Below are 22,767 nucleotides of genomic sequence, written 5' to 3'. Positions count from 1 at the left end.
CTAAATGACTCCCCACCTCCAGTCTTCACTCTTCTTCATAAGACAGTCAAGATCTAAGAATTTGTAAAATGCATATCTGACTATGATACCTCCCTACTCAAAATCCTTCAATGGTTCCTTATTGCTCTTAGGATTAAAGTCCAAGCCCTTAACAGTTTAAAAGATTTATATGAGCTGGTCTCTTTCTTTTCCTTTCATGAACCACATTGTATAACTTTTAGTTTCTAGAAGGCACTGTGTTGCCAATTGCTTTTCACTATGCGTTTCTGTCTGATACATAATCTCAGCCCCGCTCCTACTCCAACCCATCGTCTCACATGAAGATTCTCTACTCTTCCGTGAGACCTTAGTTCCCATGTTTCTGTTTCAAGGAGACTTCTGCAAGTCTTAGATCAGTGCCCTGCCCCAAGCAGCTATGTGATATTATAGAACAATAGAATTTCCATTTCACATTGTATCATAATCTGCTGTTCTCTTTTTTATATTCCCATTTGACCCTAAGCATCTTTAGGCAAAACTATGGATAATTTATTTAGTATTGTATCTCTAGTTTCTTATAGACTGTCAGGCACCTGTTAGGCATTTAATAAATGTTTCTCAATTGGTTGATTGCTTGAATAACTAAATGTGACATTATTTTCTTCATTGAAAACTGTGGAACTCTATTTGAGGCTGTCAGTGAAGCTTACACTGATTACTAATGGACATGTTTTCTCCACCCCATGGCTGAACTGCCTATGATTATTCCTGGGATTATGAATTTGCACTTCAGTGACTTTCATGTGGCATCACTGCAACATGGTTGAAAGGGAGATTTAATCTCTTAAAAACAGTAATGGTAGATAACTCAGATGGAAAGCAGCTTTGGTTGTCTCCCATCATATAAAATTGGGAGATCTTTGTTGAAAATCAGGGTATTCTAAAATACAGTTGCCGGGACATCTAAAATCCCAGTTCTGACTTGCCTACTAAAACAAAACACAAATATATGCAACAACCATACGGTTGTGAACATGTGTTGCCTTTTAATGACTAAGCCTTTATTAATGTACAAGAAAAATGGAGAGTAAAGCGTCTGCTCGCTGAAATATAGCAGGAGCCTTCTGTTCTCAGTTAGAACAGCTGCCCTATTTACTGCTGCTTTGACAAAGTCACTGCCCAACTTCTCTATTCAGGAAGATCGGTGTTTACACCCTAGCCGGTCTTGAATCAAAACAGTTCTGATTTGTTAATAATGCACTAACCAAATATTATGATGGGAAAACTGGGACACTGGTAAATAATCAGATGCAGAATAGAACTTCAGTTGCATTTAGTCTGATAATGGAAATGGAAAACACAAATAAAAAATGTAATTTAACAATTCATTGTATCCTGTTAAATGCCAGCTGCTTTCAGGGTTTTAGGATTGTGTTTTGTTTTTCCCCTCGTGTTTTCAAACCTTGGGGAATAATTGGAAAGCAATTAAATTACTCCATATTTTCTGCTGGCAAAGAAGTGTATGTTATCAAGGATTTATTTGTTCATTCAATAAATATTTTTTGCATACCTATTATGTGCCAGGTATTTTACTATGCATTGAAGATACAGCAGTAAACAACAGCATCAGAGTTCCTGTATTCAAGGAGATTAAAATGTAACATGAGACAGAGAGAATAGCCAATAAATACCCAAACAAATACATAATATGTCAGGTAGTGAGTAGCCTGAAGGGCAAGGGAATGGGGAAGACGGATGGGGGTGCTCTTTGATTTGGGTGTGTAGAGGAGGGGCAAAACAAGGCATCACCTCATCATACTACCCTTGAGTAGTGTCTGCTTCTCAAGTCTACTAATTGAACTTTTAAAAATGAAACAAAGGATTCCATTTAACAATCTCTTCCTATATTGATTTTTAACTGCAGCTGTCAGAGGTGATTCTGGTGGATAAAACTTGCATGTATTAGGATTAAGTTTTAGTGTCCTATTGCACAGCCTGGGGACTATAGCGAATAATAATGAATATTATACTTCAAAATAGCTAAAAGAGGATTTAAAATGTACTAATCACAAAGAAAGGTAAATATTTGAGGTAATGGATATGCTAATTAGCCTGATTTGATAATTCCACAATGATGTATCAAAACTTCACATTGTACTTCATATATATACACAATTATTATTTATCAATTAAAAATGAAATAAAACTTAAAAACACAAAGACTACAAAAGAGTTTCATTTATTGGGTATCAAAGTTAGTCATTTTCTCTCTGGTATACATGTATCCAAAATTTTCTGGTTTAACCAGAAATTATATCATCATAGGCCTTGGTATATATGGATGATAGCAGAGGAACAAAGAAACACTGGTTTTGCTTACAAAATATATTATCTATTATATATAAATAAAATAAGTTACATTATATTTGATATATTAATTATTCTAAATTTATTTTAACAGAATATCCATGGTGATAATATATAATGTTTTTCATTTTACAAAATGTTTTGGCATACCTCAACTCATTTGGGCACCACGACAAACCTGTAAACTAAATTATTGTTTTCATTTAGCCATAGAGATGTCCGAGATTCAGAGAAGTTAATTGATACAGTAATGAAGAGCCAGTTCTCAAGCGTAGTCATTCTAATTCCAAATTTCATGTTTGTATTGTTCCATTGTGTGCAAATCAAAACAATATGAATATTATAGCAATCTGATTTTTTAATATTTTCAGACTTATGAAATACAAAATTCTGGGATATTTTAATCAATATCTTTTTTTATTTTTTAACTCTTTCATTACTATTATTTTCTTCATGAAGCCCGCTCCAAATTAACCAAAAATGTAGTTTCTCACACACCCCAAAAAAGATTTCCTTTTAACAGTCAGGGATATGGGGTGTTACAACATCAACTAGCAATAGTGATTAATTATAAATGCTTGTGATGATGCACACCTTATATGAAACCGCAATGAAAGTCACATGGAGCAATAGAGCTCCTGTGTTTAGGGAAGTAGCCTGAGTGGAAAGATCAATAACTGAAGTTTATTGTAAGTGGAGATTTAAAGACATGAACCAAACAATTCTTAGTAGCCTAACCTTTTTACTGCTCATCTGACCTACACATGGTGAGATGTATTTGATTCTGGAGCTTTTCTTCGCTTCTTTTCCTCCCTTCCTTTTTCCTTTCATTTCTTCTTTCTTTCTTTCTCTTTCTTTCTTTCTTTCTTTCTTTCTTTCTTTCTTTCTTTCTTTCTTTCTTTTGCTTTCCTCTTTCTCTTTATTTCTTTCTCTCTCTTTCTTTCTTCTTGCTTTTCTCTTATTCCTTTCTTTCTTCTATTTTCTTTCCTTCTTTATTTTTTCTTTTTCCTCTCCTCTTTCTCTTACTTCTCATTTTGTTTGTTTGTTTGTTTGTTTTTTGAGACAGAGTCTTGCTGTTACCCAGGCTGCAATGCAGTGGCGTGATCTCGGCTCACTGCAACCTCTGCCTCCAGCGTTCAAGTGATTCTTCTGCCTCAGCCTCCTGAGTAGCTGGGACTACAGGCAACCACCACCATGCCTGGATACTTTTTGTATTTTTCGTAGAGATGGGGTTTCACCATGTTGGCCAGGCTGGTCTCGAGCTCCTGACCTCAGGTGATCTGCCAGCCTCAGCCTCCCAAAGTGCTGGGATTACAAGCGTGAGTCACTGCACCTGGCCTATTTCTTCTTCTAAGTGTAGTTCTTAGAGGAATAAATCTTGAAACATCTACCTAAATTAATAAAGTGTATCTCTTTGAAATTGGAAGATCAGAGTTACTTTTTATTTTTAGAACACGTTTCTTAGTGGAAATCTATTATTGTGTTCCATTGTGAAAAAACTTGGCATCTGCTTTTAGTGCTGCAAGAGAATTAAAATATTTCCAAGTGCCACATTTTCTTAATCCAGTCTGTCACTGATGGACATTTGGGTTGATTCCAAGTCTTTGCTATTGTGAATAGTGCCGCAATAAACATACGTGTGCATGTGTCTTTATAGCAGTATGATTTATAATCCTTTGGGTATATACCCAGTAGTGGGATGGCTGGGTCATATGGTACATCTAGTTCTAGATCCTTGAGGAATCGCCATACTGTTTTCCATAATGGTTGAACTAGTTTACAATCCCACCAACAGTGTAAAAGTGTTCCTATTTCTCCACATCCACTCTAGCACCTGTTGTTTCCTGACTTTTTAATGATTGCCATTCTAACTGGTGTGAGATGGTATCTCATTGTGGTTTTGATTTGCATTTCTCTGATGGCCAGTGATGATGAGCATTTTTTCATGTGTCTGTTGGCTGTATGAATGTCTTCTTTTGAGAAATGTCTGTTCATATCCTTTCCCCACTTTTTGATGGGGTTGTTTGTTTTTTTCTTGTAAATTTGTTTGAGTTCTTTGTAGATTCTGGATATTAGCCCTTTGTCAGATGAGTAGATTGCAAAAATTTTCTCCCATTCTGTAGGTTGCCTGTTCACTCTGATGGTAGTTTCTTTTGCTGTGCAGAAGCTCTTACGTTAATTAGATCCCATTTGTCAATTTTGGCTTTTGCTGCCGTTGCTTTTGGTGTTTTAGACATGAAGTCGTTGCCCATGCCTATGTCCTGAATGGTACTACCTAGGTTTTCTTCCAGGGTTTTTATGGTATTAGGTCTAACATTTAAGTCTCTAATCCATCTTGAATTAATTTTCGTATAAGGAGTAAGGAAAGGATCCAGTTTCAGCTTTCTACTGATGGCTAGCCAATTTTCCCAGCACCATTTATTAAATAGGGAATCCTTTCCCCATTTCTTGTTTTTGTCAGGTTTGTCAAAGATCAGATGGCTGTAGATGTGTGGTATTATTTCTGAGGACTCTGTTCTGTTCCATTGGTCTGTATCTCTGTTTTGGTACCAGTACCATGCTGTTTTGGTTACTGTAGCCTTGTAGTATAGTTTGAAGTCAGGTAGCGTGATGCCTCCAGCTTTGTTCTTTTGACTTAGGATTGACTTGGCAATGCAGGCTCTTTTTTGGTTCCATATGAACTTTAAAGCCGTTTTTTCCAATTCTGTGAAGAAACTCATTGGTAGCTTGATGGGGATGGCATTGAATCTATAAATAACCTTGGGCAGTATGGCCATTTTCACGATATTGATTCTTCCTATCCATGAGCATGGTATGTTCTTCCATTTGTTTGTGTCCTCTTTGATTTCACTGAGCAGCGGTTTGTAGTTCTCCTTGAAGAGGTCCTTTACATCCCTTGTAAATTGGATTCCTAGGTATTTTATTCTCTTTGAAGCAATTGTGAATGGAAGTTCATTCCTGATTTGGCTCTCTGTTTGTCTGTTACTGGTGTATAAGAATGCTTGTGATTTTTGCACATTAATTTTGTATCCTGAGACTTTGCTGAAGTTTCTTATCAGCTTAAGGAGATTTTGGGCTGAGACAATGGGGTTTTCTAAATATACAATCATGTCATCTGCAAACAGGGACAATTTGACTTCTTCTTTTCCTAACTGGATACCCTTGATTTCTTTCTCTTGCCTGATTGCCCTAGCCAGAACTTCCAACACTATGTTGAATAGGAGTGGTGAGAGAGGGCATCCCTGTCTTGTGCCAGTTTTCAAAGGGAATTTTTCCAGTTTTTGCCCATTCAGTATGATATTGGCTGTGGGTTTGTCATAAATAGCTCTTATTATTTTGAGGTACGTTCCATCAATACTGAATTTATTGAGCGTTTTTAGCATGAAGGGCTGTTGAATTTTGTCAAAAGCCTTTTCTGCATCTATTGAGATAATCATGTGGTTCTTGTCTTTGGTTCTGTTTATATGCTGGATTACGTTTATTGATTTGCGAATGTTGAACCAGCCTTGCATCCCAGGGATGAAGCCCACTTGATCATGGTGGATAAGCTTTTTGATGTGCTGCTGAATCCGGTTTGCCAGTATTTTATGTGGCACATATACACCATGGAATATTATGCAGCCATAAAAAATGATGAGTTTGCATCCTTTGTAGGGACATGGATGCAGCTGGAAACCATCATTCTTAGCAAAGTATCACAAGAACAGAAAACCAAACACCGCATGTTCTCACTCATAGGTGGGAACTGAACAATGACATCACTTGGACTCGGGAAGGGGAACATCACACATCGGGGCCTATTATGGGGAGAGGGGAGGAGGGAGGGAATGCATTGGGAGTTATACCTGATATAAATGACAAATTGATGGGTGCTGACGAGTTGGTGGGTGCAGCACACCAACATGGCACAAGTATACATATGTAACAAACCTGCATGCTATGCACATGTACCCTAGAACTTAAAGTATAATAAAAAAAAATAAAGAAATAAATTTTTAAAAAAGTAAAAAAAAAAAAAATTTCCAAGTGAAACAATCATTTCTTTCTTCAGTACTTGTTATCTTGAAGTGTCTAGAGTCAGTAATCAGCTGAAATGTATGTGTGCGCATAGATATACATATTGAAATATCAAATTTTATTTTCATTTCCAAAAAAGTAAAAATATGTAAGTGATATTTTAGATTTAATCCATTCTAGGAAAAGCTTATGAAGAAATATCATTAGTTGCAATATAGAGTTGTTATAAATAAAATTTACCAGGTAAATAAAATAATAGAAGAAGACGAAACAGAAAATAGATGGAAGTTTGATGAATTTGTCGCCAAAGTTCTGGGAGAACCATGGAATAAGATAGAATACTAATTCTAAATTCCTATGCCCAGCTTTGCGCACACGCGCGTGTGTATGTCTTAATAATGCTTAATGTAAGAACTATTCTCTTAACAAATTATTAAGTGTGCAATCTGCTTGTTGACTACTTTGAATGCCCGATTTGCTAGAATTCACTATATAACCTCAGACAGGCCACCTGAAACCCTTGATCCTCATTTCCTTTTCTCATAAATAAGATAGTTTCTTAGTTCCTAGTAACACAACAAAAGTGCACATAAAACCATTTCGTAAAGTTATATAAGTAAATTAACATTAACATTCAACAACATAATATGTTAAGATCAATCATTAATCAATGATTCATTGGAGTGTTTTGTTTTTAAAAAAACAAAGTGATGTATCCAAATAGTAGACTACAAGCTGAGAGCCATTTTTAGATTGAGCAAAAGATTAATATAGTTATATTAGGTTTGGACAAACTTTCCTTACTTTTGATATCTAAGAACATAGATGTTGACATTTACCAAGTTATTAGTTGCTCAGGCCTGAAGAGTTGCCTAAGACTGGGTTGCCTACAATTATTACCAATAGTTATGTGTGTTTAAATCAAGAAGTGTTATTGGCACTCATATTAGTAATGCTAAGCCTAGTCTGACTCTTAATATCCCTTGTGTGGTTCCAGACTATTTTTAGAATAAAATAAAGACACAAAATTACCTTTTATAAGAAAAATGTGAGTACAATGCCAAAGCCCATCAGATGAGCCATCAGGGATGTATTTCCCTGTATTCCATCTACCTTCACATTTTATGAGAACTAAAAGCATAATCAATAATTTAACAAGCTAATGGACATATTTTTAAACACAATTGAACTATTCTGAAAAGCAGCACGCTGTCAGAGCCACAGAGGCAAAAATGGAAACTGCCTGCTAATATTTAATACCTATCTTGAAAAATACTGTGCTGCAGCATGAGCACAAAGCAAGCTGCCCTAAAACAGGGTGCCTCTCTCCTTGCTCTACAAAGCCATTGTTTCCTTCTGTGTTTGTGATTGTGCATTTTTTTTCCTAGGAACCAAATATCTGACTATTCTGTAAATGATTTGACTTTTAAAGGCACTGTAAGGCACAGGACTAAATACCCAAATATTCAGTGTGTACTTTAACTAAAAATGTATGCTCTAAAAATGATTTTTAATTCCAATTTAAAAATGCTGTATAATATATCTGGCTACTGATATTCGTGATCATACAGTTTACAATACCATTCTATTTGTCATACAAGTAGGAAAAGCAAGGAAACTCTTCTGGTCTTGGCAGTGAAAATATTCTAACTCAACTTGGAGAGTAATGCTTCATTTTGTGGATAAAATAAGGCCTTTCACTTTTATTTTGATCTTCCCTTTTTTCTTCTCTTCTTATATTTTGGATATTGGCAGCTTCATAAGACAAAAACAAAATGTTAAAAAAAACAATTAATTGTATAATTTTTAATTAAACACTCAGGGGGATAACCAGTTGCCTAATTTATTTACCACCATTCCATTTGTCCTATGACAGTGTGTTTACCCACAGTTAAGGATTATTCATAAAGTTCAATTATATTTACTCAATTTCCTGTCATCAAGATTTATACATTATGATACATAAAACTTCCTTTTTCCTTGAACTTTAGATACATCATTAAACAGATTTATTCCATAGATAATGTCTTCCCAAATTTTGAATATATGTATTGTATCTGACAATCAGGTTAATGAAAAACTACTTATATTTCTAATGACTATGAATGAATGAATAGACTATGAAGGTGCCCATAAGCTTGCTTGTATATTTTTACAACAGATAAGAAAGTTTAGACTTGTTTCATGTTTCGTTATAATGAAGTTGAGAGCCTTGAGAGTTGAGGGAGAAACATAGGTAGAAGTGCCAACAACAAGATAAAGCCAGTCCGGAGTGCTTGATGACAGAAGCAATGGCACCCGGACCTCGGTGCCCTCTTGGAAAGCCTGCTGCAATTGGCCTACTGAAATTAGCACTTACTGAATATCTTATTCTCCAATGCGTCCATTGAACAAGATGTCCTTTCCTGTCCTTTTCACATGAAGCTCTGCTTGTTTGAATCAATGCGTTTCTCTGAGCGGCAATATTTCAAGGTTCAGTAGGTTGTATATATAAACCATTTTTATCCGTGTAGTACTGTCATACTTTCCCCAGATGATACTTTTGGGAGTACACTATTGAGAAAGATTATTTTTAATATGCAATAAGAAAATAATAATCAAAATAAATATATAAAAAAACAAAATAAACAGTAAAAAATTGTAGCAATGTAAGTCTGTGAAAAATTATTTGCTACTATCTCATACCACATGTCTTTTGAATTCTCTTATTTATGCCTCAACAACATCCATTTTTAATTTGTCTTATACACCTACACTCTCTGAAATAGGTTTTATTGTGGTTGTTTAAAGAAGCCATTTGCCCAGAAATGCTAAAACTCTTAAAATGCTCTGTCTGCACAATAGGTGATTTTAGCAAGCCAGATATGCACAGTTAAGCTGTGCTTGCAGAATTGTTTTTCTTAAAGTGCAACCAATTGACCATATACCAGCACTAATTTGTTTCTAACCAGTAAGGCATGTGCACATATTGTCCCATACAACAGTGATTGCAACCAATATGGACAAGGTGCTTGTTTTTATTCTCAGTAAAGGAAAATTTAAATGCAGCAGCATGCCTCAGCTTAGAACCACATATCTCCAGACTCTGCTTTCTTTCAAAGACAGATTTTCCATTTGCCCTGCATTCAGTTTTACACTTTTTTTTTTTTTTTTGTCATCAAACAAAGCTTATCCTCCTAAGAATGCTCTGGAAAAATGACTTAGAACCAGTCTGCTACAAAAATCTTTTAAAAGTCTATATTAATACCTTAATGAAATGATAATATACATCTGCTTATGATATAAAAATACTCTTTATGATACTCTCAAAGTAATATTCTGATTTATAATTTTGTCAGACTTTAGACTCTCACAGGTGCCTTACAATTCCTTCTTAAAATCACAATGCTAAAAGGGCAGGTGGTAGATTTCTAGGACATTATTATATTTCTTCAGGCATTTAGCCGGCAGCCTGGTTTTCATACTATTTTCAGTCCTGGGAAACCATAATTATCCTGAAGCATGTTACTTACACTGCCTTATTTCTTAATTACAGCAGTGACATGAGATAAATGCATACTTATTGGGATCAAATGCATATTATTTTGTGGTGATTATCAAGAAGTTCTCATGATAACAGTGGCAATTATGTGGTCATCAACTACTGATACGATACTATGTTACAGAAACTCTGCAACTAAGTCCTGCCAAGAGGGAACTTTCTATTTGAGATAAAAGAATTTAAGGGTGAGAGATTGGCCAATTTGACATTGGACAGTGTTATGTTTATATAATTTATCTAGGTAGAAATTTAAGTTAAACTCCTAAATATTAGTTGATACAATGATTTTGCTTGATCTTCATATGGAATCATTTACAATTTTTAAATGTTTTAAATTTTACTTGAGATTCCATATGAATCTCAATTAAAATCATCGTCAACTAATATTTAGAGGTTTAACTTAAATGTAAAGGGATTAAGAGGTTTAACTTAAGGGGTTTAACTTAAATTTCTACCTAGATAAATTAAATAAATAATTTTTAAAAATATCTATTGTCTTTTTTGATGTTTCAAATAAAATATTTGAATATATTTCAAGGATTAAAAAAGGACTAGAAATATGATAGCAGTGATATTGTCTTTAAAGATAAATTTGCAGTCTATTAGTAATATTCTTCTCAGATGCTATAACTCATTGTCTTAAAAGATTTCATTTAAGGTTTCCAAAATATTTTTTTTCATTTCAATGTAAAAAGAAAAACAAAAACTTTAAGCTGCCAAGATAATACTTACATAGTTTTCTACTACCTTCTATAAAAATATGTTCTTTGTCTTGCTTTTTTGTTGTTGTTGAAAAGGGCAAAAGGAAAAAATGATGGATGTCAAACTCAATCTATATACATGTTTTGGTGAAAGTTTCAGTTACATGTCAGAATTGGGAATCTGGCTGCCTGGGTTTAAATTCCTACTCTGCCACTGACTAGATGTAGAACTTGAACAAGTTGCTTAACTGCTCTGTGCTTCATTTTCTTCATCTGTAAAAGGAGACAATAGCAGTAGTTACCTGTAACAGCATTGAGAGGATTTAATTATTTCATCTATGTAAAGGGCTTAGAATCCTGCTTAGTACATAGTAAGCAAGCATTATATAAATTTTAGCTATGACTTTATGTAAGTTAGGGACATTAAAACCACATTCTCTTCTCTACCTTCAACCATGATGAAGTGTGACTTTGATCATTTTAACAGGTTTCCTTCAGATATTTTTTTCAGTATTCTAGTATGACACATAACAGAGAATGTGTTTTCTACAATAAAAAGGGCATTCAAACAACGAACTGATATCTATCAGATTGGTCAGTGTAATATTGGCCAGTGACATATATGCCTGTATTTGTTTAAATGATTCCATATGAATCTCAAGTAAGACCATTTTATCAACTAACATTTAGGTGTCTTTAACCTATAGAGGGGTTTGAAGGACTTGCTTTATGAATCTGGGTGCTCCTGTATTGGGTGCATATATATTTAGGATAGTTAGCTCTTCCTGTTGAACTGATCCCTTTACCATTATGTAATGGCCTTCTTTGTCTCTTTTGATCTTTGATGGTTTAAAGTCTGTTTTATCTTTGATGGTTTAAAGTCTGTTTTATCAGAGACTAGGATTGCAACCCCTGCTTTTTTTTGTTCTCCATTTGCTTGGTAGATCTTCCTCCATCCCTTTATTTTGAGCCTATGTATGTCTCTGCATGTGAGATGGGTCTCCTGAATACAGCAGACTGATGGGTCTTGACTCTTGATCCAGTTTGCCAGTCTGTGTCTTTTAATTGGAGCATTTAGTCCATTTACATTTAAGGTTAATATTGTTATGTGTGAACTTGATCCTGCCATTATGATATTAACTGGTTATTTTGCTCGTTAGTTGATGCAGTTTCTTCCTAGCCTCGATGGTCTTTACATTTTGGCATGTTTTTGCAATGGCTGGTACCAGTTGTTCCTTTCCATGTTTAGTGCTTCCTTCAGGGTCTCTTGTAAGGCAGGCCTGGTAGTGACAAAATCTCTAAGCATTTGCTTATCTGTAAAGGATTTTATTTCTCCTTCACATATGAAGCTTTGTTTGGCTGGATATGAAATTCTAGGTTTAAAATTCTTTTCTTTAAGAATGTTGAATATTGGCCCCCAGTCTCTTCTGGCTTGTAGAGTTTCTGCCAAGAGATCTGCTGTTAGTCTGATGGGCTTCCCTTTGTGGGTAACCCGACCTTTCTCTCTGGCTGCCCTTAAGATTCTTTCCTTCATTTCAACTTTGGTGAATCTGGCAATTATGTGTCTTGGAGTTGCTCTTCTGGAGGAGTATCTTTGTGGCGTTCTCTGTATTTCCTGAATTTGAATGTTGGCCTGCCCCACTAGGTTGGGGCAGTTCTCCTGGATGATATCCTGAAGAGTGTTTTCCAACTTGGTTCCATTTTCCCCCTCACTTTCAGGCACCCCAATCAGACGTAGATTTGGTCTTTTTACATAATCCCATACTTCTTTCAGACTTTGTTCATTTCTTTTTCTTTTTTTTTCTTTTGGTTTCTCTTCTCGCTTCATTTCATTCATTTGATCCTCAATCGCTGATATTCTTTCTTCCAGTTGATCGAGTTGGTTACTGAAGCTTGTGCATTTGTCACGTATTTCTCATGTCATGGTTTTCATCTCTGTCATTTCATTTATGACCTTCCCTGCATTAATTAGTCTAGCTGTCAATTCTTCCACTCTTTTTTCAAGATTTTTAGTTTCTTTGCGCTGGGTACGTAATTCCTCCTTTAGCTCTGAGAAGTTTGATGGACTGAAGCCTTCTTCTCTCATCTCGTCAAAGTCATTCTCTGACCAGCTTTGATCCGTTGCTGGCGATGGGCTGCGCTCCTTTGCAGGGGGAGATGCGCTCTTATTTTTTGAATTTCCAGCTTTTCTGCCCTGCTTTTTCCCCATCTTTGTGGTTTTATCTGCCTCTGGTCTTTGATGATGGTGACATACTGATGGGGTTTTGGTATAGGTGTTCTTCCTGTTTGATAGTTTTCCTTCTAACAGTCAGGACCCTCAGCTGTAGGTCTGTTGGGGATTGCTTGAGGTCTACTCCAGACCCTGTTTGCCTGGGTATCAGCAGCAGAGGTTGCAGAAGATAGAATATTGCTGAACAGCGAGTGTACCTGTCTGATTCTTACTTTTGAAGCTTCCTCTCAGGGGTGTACTCCACCCTGTGAGGTGTGGGGTGTCAGACTGCCCCTAGTGGGGGATGTCTCCCAGTTAGGCTACTCAGGGGTCAGGGACCCACCTGAGCAGGCAGTCTGTCCATTCTCAGATCTCAGCCTCGGTGTTGGGAGATCCACTGCTCTCTTCAAAGCTGTCAGACAGAGTTGTTTGCGTCTGCAGAGGCTCCTGCTGCTTTTGTTGTTGTTGTTGTTAACTATGCCCTGTCCCCAGAGGTGGAGTCTACAGAGACAGGCAGGTTTCCTTGAGCTGCTGTGAGCTCCACCCAGTTCGAGCTTCCCAGCGGCTTTGTTTACCTACTTAAGCCTCAGCAATGGTGGGCGCCCCTCCCCCAGCCTCGCTGCTGCCTTGTGGTTATCGCAGACTGCTGTGTTAGCAATGAAGGAGGCTCCGTGGGCGTGGGACCCTCCCGGCCAGGTGTGGGATATATTCTCCTGGTGTGCCCGTTTGCTTAAAGCGCAGTATTGGAATGGGAGTCACCCGATTTTCCAGGCGTTGTGTGTCTCAGTTCCCCTGGCTAGAAAAAGGGATTCCCTTCCCCCTTGTGCTTCCCAGGTGAGGCGATGCCTCGCCCTGCTTCAGCTCTCACTGGTCGGGCTGCAGCAGCTGACCAGCACCGATTATCCAGCACTCCCTAGTGAGATGACCCCAGTACCTCAGTTGAAAATGCAGAAATCACCGGTCTTCTGTGTCGCTCGCGCTGGGAGTTAGAGACTGGAGTTGTTCCTATTCGGCCATCTTGCTCCGCCACTACTCGAGGGGTTTTAACTTACAGTGCCTTGCCAGAGTAGATTTTCTAAATTCTGGTACAAGATAATGCTTCTATTATTTTTTAAGTTAAAAGACCTCCTCTTTAGACATTTACGATTATCCAGTGACATATTAGATCATGGGAACAGAAGGTCTGCATATAGTCTTTATTGCATGGCTAATATCTAACCAGGTGTCAATAAAATTAACGTTGGAATAGTTCTGCAAACCCATTTTATTTCCAAATAACCACACCAAGAAACATAAACTCTTAAAAAAGTGCCAGCGAGTTTTCATAAAAAATATTAGCCATGAGACACTTGACTTTTCTTCTATATTATTTTTCTGTTCAGCTTCAGATGTTACATTTGTTCTAATATTATTATTTATAACCTTGTTTTAGCCTTGCATTTCTAATAAAGTTAATAAATTATTTCATTATAATATTTGGGTTGTTATAAAACATTTACAATACAGATCAATACAGCAAATAGTAAAATGAATTTTTAAGATAATTAAATTTGAAAATATTATGAGATTGAGGAACAAGTACAAAATTATGTTTGTCATAAAGTAATGAACTCTCTTTTTTATGAGTTGCATAAACGATCTCTGCAATTTAAATCAGAATTTTGCAATTTCTCTTTTATTTAGTATTTTTTAAAATCCCTGCTGCAATGCCTAATAAACTAAATATTAGATTATGTTTGTAACAACATTTGAATTTTTGGTTGTTCTTTCAATATCAATTAATCTAATTTCACTTTTTCTTTGTCTATGATACACAAAAGAACAACACTGAAATGCCATGATATTTTTAGGGTTAATACTGGGGTATGAAAAGTTGTAAGAGGATTAATGAATGGGGAAGAGTTTCTGGCTAAATGCAATCAGTTTCTGTGCAAACATTTACAGTCTCTACCGCAATAAAATTCGTTTAATAAGACCACAAAGAAACATGTTTTCTTGAGTCTGATTCTATTTCAACCTGTACACATATCTACACCAGAAAAGTTCTGGAAAATTTGTTTAATTTTAGAACTGGTCTAATATTGATTCTTCACTGGTCTGAAAGTTACTAGATTGAAGTTTGATGGTATTTGTTCCACAATAAGCAAAACTGATATGCAAAGTAACACTATACTTCTGAAGAACAGTGAGGAAATGACACTCTCAACTTCAATTTTAATTTTAAAAGTGAGTTTAAGTGTTATTTTGTGATTAAAATTAAATGTGTGGCTTTCCACTTAAAAAGATCAATGTAATTCTTGTGAAATTCCAAGGTGAGGCGAAGTGCTGCCTGGGGCTTGTACTGCTACTTTTGAGCTTAAGCATATGATATTTTTGTGGTCATTTTTATCTTTCAGATCAGCATTTTCATGACCCATTTATCAAACTATGGAAATGACCGCCTAGGATTATATACCTTTGTGAACTTGGCCAACTTTGTGCAGAGCTGGACCAACCTGAAATTGCAAACTCTGCCTCCAGTGCAGCTGGCCCACAAGTATTTTGAGCTCTTCCCTGAGCAGAAAGATCCTCTATGGCAGGTAACATTTAACATTCTCTCCTGGGGTGGAAGGAAAGAAACTAGCAATTTGTGAGTGTATAATTTGTGTTAAGAATTCTGCTGGGCATATTAAAACTGGAATTTAACTCAAAATCCTCTTTTTTACAATAATTTTATTCTCTTCCTCAACAATTTTTGCTTATTTTATAAATTGCATTTTTTGCTTGTTTTTCTGGATTTTTGTTTGGTTGGTTGCTTGGTTGGTTTAAAATTTTTGCTTTGAAGATGTTGTTTTATTGTTGGTGTCTTCTCCAAGCTAATCATTTTAACTTGCATGCAGTGTGAGCACTAACTGGCAGTAAAATAGTTAGACAGTAGATGTCTAGAGAAATAAAAACCTAGAGCCACTGGAATCTAAGACTTATAATTAGACTTTGATATGTATATGTACAACACTGTGTATATAAGAAAGGAAAAGCAATTTTTACCTTGTATCCATATACAGTTAATCTCTCAAGCCTATCTTCTCTTTTCTTTAAATGTAACAAATATTTCACTAACAGTAGAACTACTGAAAAAGAGAATTGTCAGTGTTAGGATTGTTTTTACTAATAATTCTACTTCATATGGGGCCACTTAGCCTGGATGCATCAAATGTAAACTATCTGCTTCTTGGCAGTTATCTAGGACAATGTTGCCTCCCATTTTCTTGCCTCTTTATGCATCAGATTACATCGACCCACAAAATCAATAGGCTGGCTGCAGAGAGCAAATCAGATAGTCCCTTGCCAAGCAGTCGGTTGAGAAAGCAGCATCACCATTAATGAGAAATTACTGTGAAACAGACTTTTTGTCATCCTCTTTCCCTCTCTTCAAGACTATTTGTTTCTCTTTGTTTCATAAATCATATTACATGCCACTCTCTGTCTACACTGTCAGAAATGCATCCAACACATGTTCATTGTCCATCTGTTATGTGTAAGGTAAGGCTAGATGTTCTAGGGCATGCAAAGAACAAAATACATTTTTTCTCAAAGCCAGTGGAGAGATTTCTCATTATTCACCATCATATGTTTCAAATGTGTTTTAAAACTGACTGCTATCATATGTCATAGTATATTCTGACAATTTATTAAGCAGCTTTTTACCATTTGTGTTTACATTGAACTACACATTCTATTTACCATTCCAATAAGTTACTTGACCATCTACCATTTGATATGCAATTTAGAAAGATAGATAAATAGATAGAAGCATAATTATTATGAGCATATATCCACACACAAAATAGAATTGTATAAAGACAAAGCATGGGTCCCACAAATAGTGGTTATTCAGAAGATCTCACACACTTTTATAAAATTGATAAATTATTGATGGTAAATCAATTCTTTTGTCACAAATGTTTATATAAAATATATCTATAATATTTATGGTACAGTAATAGTAAAAATCAGACAAATTAACAAAGATTTTAGACAGCTTACATAGAAAGAATCCTTCAATGGCCTCCAGCTCCATCTCTACTCTTCCTCTATCTGTAGAAAAAGGAAAAAGTTTTTTTAAATGATGAACTGAATTTCTTGATATTGTTTGAACTTTTTAAGATAATTGTATTTATTAATATGTTTGGATATCAGTGACACTTTTCTAAAAAAATAAATATAATCAAAGATATGCCAGCTCCAATATGATTTGGAAAACATGATGATTCTAAGTATTGATTGACGGTTTGTTAAATATGGAATACAGTGCTGGTAGATTAGGGGTGTAAATGGAAATTAGAAATTAAAGTATGGGATTATTCTTTCAGAAATCATATCATTCTTGGAAGATATAGGAAATATATATTTATATATAATTTGCCAGTGCTGATAATTTTAATTTCACATGATATCATAGGGGTAAGTTCCTAGGAAGTTCATCATAACAGAAAGAATAACTCAGAAAAGATAACGTAGAGTTTACAAATTTTCATCATTTGACATAAACAAATCTTAAGATCTAGTGGCACACACACTATTTGTTAACTAAAAATCATATATTCTCAAATATAATATATTCTCAAATATATTTAAGAAGAAAAACAAGGAATAGAAAATAGAGTAGCTAAGTTAAAGAGAGAATTATTCAGATACATGAGATTTTTGAGAACAGTTGACTTATTGCAGCAAATCCGATGAACTTCGCCAAACACATCATGTCCAAAAATCTTCAAGCTGTGAAGTAACAATAAAGTGCGTAATACTGAGTTTGTTTCCCTGGTGGTTATCTCTTCTTTTCATATTCATATCTATAATAGGCCATTTTAAAATAGGCATTGTCACCCTTTTCTCTATAAAATATGAACTTAGTTTTATTTTACTTAGCATTAATTGGTAGGTTTTTTTATGGCCCATTCATCACAATGCTAGAGAGTTAGAATAGATAAATATGGTGTGTTTCTGTTATTGTTACAAAGTGTCAAAATAAAACATTAAAGTAATTTTTTGTATTTACCAGTGTGACTTCTTATTCAGTATATTTCATGTTTAAAACTAAGGCAACCATTATCTTTCTTTAGATTTTTCAATTCACACATTCTTGTTACCACAAATAAAAGTGAAAAATGATAATATTCACATCTATTTAATTTCCTTTGGTTCCTCGTGTAAATTTTCGTTAGCACCAACTACTGTATATGTGAAGCTGCTTTGTCACCTAATTAAAAACTGCAATATGAATATCTGTCAATGGGTAGCCTGATAATATGGCACAAAATGCATTTGTGGTCATCTCTCACTGAAAGTTGATTCTTGTAAAGGTGATTAACATGGGAATGTGTACTGAGGACACATATGAAATGCAATCCCCAGACTGTATCCTTGTCAGTTTAGTCCTTAGTGTGTAAGACTCTTAAAATTGTACTCACTGGTGTCTACTAATTCATGTCCTTTATTATTTTGGTAGAATAATCACTATTATTTTGGTGAAAGAATAAGGTTTCTTTCTTTTTTGCTTTTTGTTTTTTTCCTATAATTCTTATTATAGGAACCAAAACCACAATATGGAGGAAGTTAGAAGGTCAGATTCTTACACATGAACTAATCGATGCTTTTAAGCTCTCAAACTGTCAGGTTAGCTCAGTTCCAGTCTTCACTCAGTCACTCCAGAGTCTCCCTATCAACAAACATGCCAAACATGATGTGGAGTCCTGCTTTTCTGTGTGACCAGGAGAATGCTCAAAGAGCTGAAGTTTCTCTCTCCATGCCAATGTCTCCAGGGTTAAAGAAGTGGGAAAGTAAATCACAGAGCACTAATCTTAGGTGGTTAATCGCTTTGCTGATTCTAGCTGTCAAGACATCCAGCCCCAGCTTAGAAATGAAATCTGAATAGCTGTGACATAAACAAATCTTAAGATCTAGTGGCACACACACTATAGGTTCTATTAGTATGTGTCTGTTGAAGAAATGAAGGAATGCTGACACAGAGAATTAAAGACTGTGAGAGCAGAATAAGAAATTAGGGACATCTAGTTCAACCTATTCATTGTAGAGAGAAAATGGATGACACACAGTGAAGTGAAATGCCTTGTTCTAAGTCACATGGCTTATTAGGAACAAGTCAGGACCAAAGCCTAGGCTTTCTTACTCCTCCTCCAGGGTAATTTCAACCAAAAGATAGTGGTTTTACAATTGAAAAAGCAAATATACTATTATCATCAACTCTCTATGTAGAATGAAATGTCAGGGATAGCTCCTTACTTTGGAAGGAGCTGACAGTTATTCAACCTATGCTTTTGAAGTACCTACATAATCAAAAGAAAGTTCTTGCCTTCCTGGAACTTATAAGCCACAATAACTGCTTGTTATGTGAACAAAATAGTGTTACAAATTTGTCTTCATATTTATTTCTCTTTTTACCACCCTATAACTTATTTATAATTATATTACTGCACTTACCACACAGTATTTCAGACACTTATGCCTGTCGTATATCTGTTCCTGCAAACCTTGAAGAATGAGACATTGTTGGTTCATATTTGCGCCCTGGAACCTAGCATAGTACAATAGCCACTGTCTTCAAAATATCATTAAAGAATAACCAAAAACAGAGGGCTGTGTGTACAAAGAACAATAAAAGTGGCACATCTGTTTCTCAGATAGTAAGTAGTGATGCAATGGCAAGTAACCTATAGAAGCAGGTACAAGTCAGTGGGGGAAGCTTTGAATGCTGCCAGTGTAATTTGAATTTGGTAGGCAATTAGGTACAACAAGCTCTAGGCTCTGAAGTTGAGAGTGAAGTGACTTAAAAAAATGTTAGTCAATGAAGATTACCCCAGAAGCCATTTCTCAGGACAGGGAAGAATAGGGAGGTGCTGAAGATAGGACAATAATCTACCTATGAGAAAGGGAAGCCCAGAAGAGCTTCATGATTGTGAAAAGCAAGACCTTCGAAGTAGGAGTGAGTGAGACTGAGAATAACGAAAGAGTGACCTGAGACTAATTACCCCCATTGCTGAGGAATAGGAGTTCTGTAATAGCACTTTTCACTTTAATTCATTCATCTTTTAGTCTTTTCAATGAAATTAAGTCAGTATAGTTTTTATCACTTCACAGATGAGAGAGGACAGATTTCATTATTATCTTAAATATTTTTTCTAATCAAAATTTAAATTTATATTTTGCCATGTTATCTTTTTCTTCCTAACTTAGCAATAGTAAGTTCTATACCTTTCAGGAATATCTCCTCCACCAAAGATGGCAATAATTTATCATGATTTTGATTCTTTAATTTATACTGAAGCCACATTTTGATTGTATGAGGCTTTCAGACATTCTGACATCCAAAAATGATGACTTAAGTCTTGGATTGTTTTCCCTGGTAATCAATTGGAAACATGTTCTTGTCAAGTATCAAATTCCCCACACAAACCACTTATTAAGGTTCAGGCATAAAAAAATTACTTGCAGATAGCTCCCTTAAAAATATAATAAAGTGACAATACTTTCTAAATTAAAATCATCATAAAATATATTTGAGCATTTAATCCAAGTATAATAATGAAAAAGGAAATTGAATTTTTTGTTTGTGCCTTACAGAAACATTTGATAAGTTCAATGTCATATATGAGTGAATAGTACTATATTAGAACAACTGATTCATAAGTGTTTAAAAATATAGTTCATTTTATTGAGTTGGCTTTCTTTTCCCTGCCAGGATATTCATTAAAACACAAATAATAACGTAAGGGACTACGTTCAAAAGTACACAGTCATTAGTTTAAAGATAGAGCTGGCTGAGTGCAGCGGCTCACTCCTGTAATCCCAGCACTTTGGGAGACCGAGGCAGGCAGATCACAAAGTCAGGAGTTCGAGACTAGCCTGGCCAATATGGTCAAATTCTGTGTCTACTAAAACTACAAAAATTAGCCAGGCCTGGTGGCATGTGCCTGCGGTCCCAGCTACTTGGGAGGTTGAGGCAGGAGAATCACTTGAATCCGGGAGGTGGAGGTTGCAGTGAGCCGAGATCGCGCCACTGCACTCCAGCCTGGGTGATGGAGTGAGACTCCTTCTCAAAAGGAAAAGAAAAAGAAAAAAAGATAGAACTACAGAAAGTAAACATGCCACCTTCCCTTGGGGTCAATTTTACTATGAGACTACTTCATGGAAAAATACCAGTAGTATTAACTTACTTAAATAAACATGAGTATAATATGGTGAAGAATAGATAGACATTTAGGATAAATTGGAAACACTTTGTGTCTAAAGCAGCACTCTTGAAGCTGTCACTCTAGACAGACACAGAACCACAGTCTCCTTTCCATCCAATCCTACCCCAGAGGTTGGCATTATAAACCTCTGTAACTCAGGGTACTTGGTAGAAAAGTTTGAGAAATCAGTCTATGAAGTGCTACAGGAGTTCTGTAACGAGTGTGTTTATTATGGATTAGTGTACTCACACGAGGAATGCTTTCCCAAGAAGTGAGGGACTGCATGGATTTTACATGGAGAACAAGGAGAGTTCAAGCCTTCATAAAGATGTCTCTCAGTTTTTCCATGAAGATTTGTTGATTGGAGCACTGAGAATAAGCACCCTTAATCTATTAAACTTCCTCATCAGTGTACATGGATTATGTTAGGCTTAAATGATATTGAAAGACAAAAGTTGAAAGTCACCACCCTGTACAATACAACTTGGAAAAGGCATTTTACAGACATACACAGGGCAAGACTCAATAACCAGAAAAAATTTAGAAACAACACAGCCCAATTGGAAAGGAAAAACAGGTTTTAAAAGATGCCTTTTATAGCATTCTTCTTTAAACAGTCGGGAATAGCAAAAGGGAAATGAAAAGCAAACCAATGGCATCTGAAATGTTTGTAATTAGTAAAATAATCCTTCTATCATGAGCACTGGGCATTTTTAAAGTTTCATATATTAAGGTCTAGAAATGTCCTAGTTCTCTAGAATAGGCACATGACCTGGATGGGATAATCAATCTTGAATTGATAATTCCATGATGTCCTTGTCAGTGAAGGATGTGGAGGATAGTGAGCAAAGCAAATTTTTAGTAGCAAAAAGACAATGTAGACTTTGAGTAACTAGATATAAGAACAAAAGTTATTTTAATGTATTCTATAAAAATATGGAATTATAATAAGGTAAATGGTATGACATTCTTTCAATCCATGTTTCTTCTTAGCTTGATTGCAAATTTGCAGTTTTTACTTATTTGGAGGGAAATATCCAAGGGTGCTTCTGCCCTGGTAAGGAACATAATTTCATCAGATTTTACTGCCCTTTCTAAGTCTTTTTCATTGCTTCAGGAAATCTTCTGCCTGCTTGTTTATGTTTACTTAAATGTAAATTTGCCTTATATATTCTACATACGAAAACCACGTGCATCGCCTGTACCTGTGTGACAGCTGAGTTACATGCATTTTCACTGGACTGGCACTGTAACCATAGACTGCTTAAAGCAATTTTAACTGAATTTCTTTTTTGAAGTTTAAATATATCTACAGTGTTAGATACTTAAACCAGTAAATATCTATTGCAGTTTCAGTTATACAGGGAACAATCAGATTGCAGAATGAAAAGGGAAATAATTGCTTTCTAATTTTCTGACTTAAAACAATAGAAATAGAGCAAAGTAAGAAAGTGCAATTAAATGCTTAGCTTTTTTGGGAGAAGATCCTTTACCCTTCATAATCATTGTCAAAAACTTCACATGCACATGTGTGCGTGCATACACACACATAATTTAATTGCAGAGACAATGCCAGATTTGGATTCTAAATCTGAAACTACCTTGCTGTGTGACCTTCAGCAGGGTCTAAATAAAACACCTTGCATCTCAGCTTTCTCAGCTATCAAGAAGGGATAATAAAATCTGTCTTGCCAGGTTGCTTTGAAGATTAGAAATAATCTA

At 35.5% G+C, this 22,767-nt stretch overlaps 1 protein-coding gene across 3 annotated transcripts in view; it reads left to right on the top strand.

Moving 5' to 3' along the window:
* Nucleotides 1-22,767, top strand: part of LOC117085819 (bifunctional heparan sulfate N-deacetylase/N-sulfotransferase 4) — a 298,275-nt gene that overhangs the window by 239,072 nt on the left and 36,436 nt on the right. For all 3 annotated transcript variants that reach the window (XM_033215105.1, XM_033215104.1, XM_033215106.1), the window contains one exon: nt 15,211-15,393. In XM_033215105.1, the coding sequence (XP_033070996.1) occupies nt 15,211-15,393 (183 nt within the window). The remainder of the gene's footprint in view (nt 1-15,210; nt 15,394-22,767) is intronic.

This window comes from Trachypithecus francoisi, unplaced genomic scaffold (assembly GCF_009764315.1).
Source record: "Trachypithecus francoisi isolate TF-2019V2 unplaced genomic scaffold, Tfra_2.0 Lachesis_group1, whole genome shotgun sequence".
NCBI classification, from domain to species: domain Eukaryota; kingdom Metazoa; phylum Chordata; class Mammalia; order Primates; family Cercopithecidae; genus Trachypithecus; species Trachypithecus francoisi.
The sequence above is the reverse complement of the archived record's forward strand: the minus strand, read 5'-3'. Positions and strand labels throughout refer to the sequence as shown.